This window comes from Habropoda laboriosa, unplaced genomic scaffold (assembly GCF_001263275.1).
Source record: "Habropoda laboriosa isolate 0110345459 unplaced genomic scaffold, ASM126327v1 scaffold14, whole genome shotgun sequence".
NCBI classification, from domain to species: Eukaryota; Metazoa; Arthropoda; class Insecta; order Hymenoptera; family Apidae; genus Habropoda; species Habropoda laboriosa.
The window spans coordinates 806517-808833 of record NW_017100137.1 but is presented as its reverse complement, the minus strand read 5'-3'; the positions used below and the strand labels follow the sequence as shown (position 1 = coordinate 808833).

At 26.5% G+C, this 2317-nt stretch overlaps 1 protein-coding gene across 1 annotated transcript in view; it reads right to left on the bottom strand.

The window, feature by feature from the left end:
* Window positions 1-1667: 1667 nt before the first annotated feature.
* The window catches only part of LOC108579406 (dolichol kinase), a 3676-nt gene continuing 3026 nt past the window's right edge, over window positions 1668-2317 (bottom strand). The window contains exons 6-7 of the mRNA XM_017942938.1: window positions 1960-2287; window positions 1668-1808 (exon numbers count right to left, since the gene is read on the bottom strand). Of these exons, the coding sequence (XP_017798427.1) occupies window positions 1675-1808; window positions 1960-2287 (462 nt within the window). The 3' untranslated portion in view covers window positions 1668-1674. The remainder of the gene's footprint in view (window positions 1809-1959; window positions 2288-2317) is intronic.

Below are 2317 nucleotides of genomic sequence, written 5' to 3'. Positions count from 1 at the left end.
ATTTAATAATTTCAAAAAGTACTGATACATATAAACAATATATAAATATACATTAAATTACTATGTCGTAACAACTAATATCTAATGGAGTTATGAAAAAATAGTATAAAAAGTAACTCATTTAGAAAAGCGTTAATAGAGAACACATCGTTGCATACCAGTTTAAATAAATTTACAGATGCATATTCACGAAATAAAAATTTTTACATATGTATGTACGTTTTATAGAACAATGCATTGTTAAAAATTAGCTAGAAACAAACACAACTTATACCATTTTTTTACATACATACATAATTTTAATACACGAATATTGCTTTCATTCATACTTTTATTGTATCAATAATTTCAATATAAAAGAGTAATTTCAAATATGTTTTTGACTACTACTTCATTATTTTTATTGCCTAAAACAGATTTTATATGTACATCAATATTAAATTGAATATATACAGCAACGATGAAACATATAATTTGGTAGAAAGGTTTGTTAACATAAATATAATTGAAATGCAAATTTAAAAATTTGTACAAACATTCAAAATATTAATATTTTTCTTTGTGAATAAAAGCTACAGTACTGCAAAGTTATATTTAATACAATGGTTACAATTGAAATCTAAGCCTTGGCGAGAAATCAGTGAATTTTAAGCATTCCATATATCATGTACGCGTATAAACACGGCGTGTGTCATACTGCGTACAGTCAAATTTTAAGGCTGGTCAATAAAATAATGGAACGAAATGATTGGAAGGTCTTCTTTTTTAAAATAATCCTTATCTACCAAATTTGCACTATTTACAAAACAATGTTTGCAAAAATAACACATAACAGAAATAATGTTTGAAATCATACATTTAATGCAGAAATATTGAAGCATTAATACATCTAATATATAGGGCGAAACATACAACATTGACAACATGTACACAATTATAAAAATATTTTATTAATAAATTTTGTTTACAGACTCTTTCAAGCAGAATACAAAAATGCGTTGATAGGAATGAGTAGATTATGCGTTGCGGAATATCAAGTTACGTGACCTGTCGTAACAAGACAAGGATACATTCATTTTTGTTGTACAAGTTGGAAATAGTAGCTAATTAGACAATTACATGCGCAAGTATCAAATGGTGCCATTCACTTTTCATATGCAATTCTGTGTTTTTAAACAGATAAGTTTATATGGATACATTCCATATGATATTTATGTACAAAAATAAACATTTTCGTACAAATAGCATTTAACAAACTTTTCAACAGTGATATATGTGAATACGAATCTTTCTACAATTCATTTAAAGCATAAATTACAAAGTAAAATTTCTGTGTATATATATATATACATATTTAAATAATGTAAAAATATGAAAATATACAATAATGAAATAGCAAAGGTAACTTAAACATTTTTTGACTAGTAACTAATTGTAAGTATTCTTTATAACAAAACAAATTGATGCAATACAGCAATCTGAGAAAAATATACTATATGTATACAACAGAAAATATACGTATCTTTTAAATATAAAGATACAAATAAAGAAGTAAATTAATGGAACACTACACTTTTGGTCCACACTATACTGAACAACCAAATAGGTTTCAGTCATTTTTAAAACAGTTACTATTACTTATTGTCTGTCTCAGCATTTGTATTCATTACTTGCCTAAATTGTTAGGCACACGTACATCAATAAAGGTAACGCTAAATTGTCGACCTGATTCGTTTGTGCTTCAATAAACGACAGTGCAACAATCGACAACAAACTTCGTAAAAACAACCAACCATTGTCTACATAACCTATTAAAAGAAATATATAAATTAATTTTATCGTACATCATAATGAACAATCTGAAAATAATCCAAAACTAAATTTTATATACATTAAAGAACATTTAAAAAATATAAACAGTTTTCCATGGAAAGAGAAAACTATTTTAATAAAACATACCCATAAATGTTAAAAGACATATCAATCCAATTTGACTAAAAATGCAAGCAATTGTTCCTTCCATAGATTTATCTGAATTAGTCCATTTATGAAAGCCCCATTTATTTCCAACAAAACTAGCAGCAGCATCACCCACCCCAACTGTCAGAATACCACTGAGCAAAGCTAATAGCGTGAGATTATTAGTAGGCATCCAAAGTGGAAAGGACAAACCACAGAATAAATATAAAGGTGTCATAGAAATCAAATTATCTTTTTCATCAACAAACACAGAAAATCCTTGTTGCAACACTTCTCCAAAAGGTGGTATTTTTAAATATCGCATTAACTAAAAAAGTAAAAAATTATCAGTTTTTTT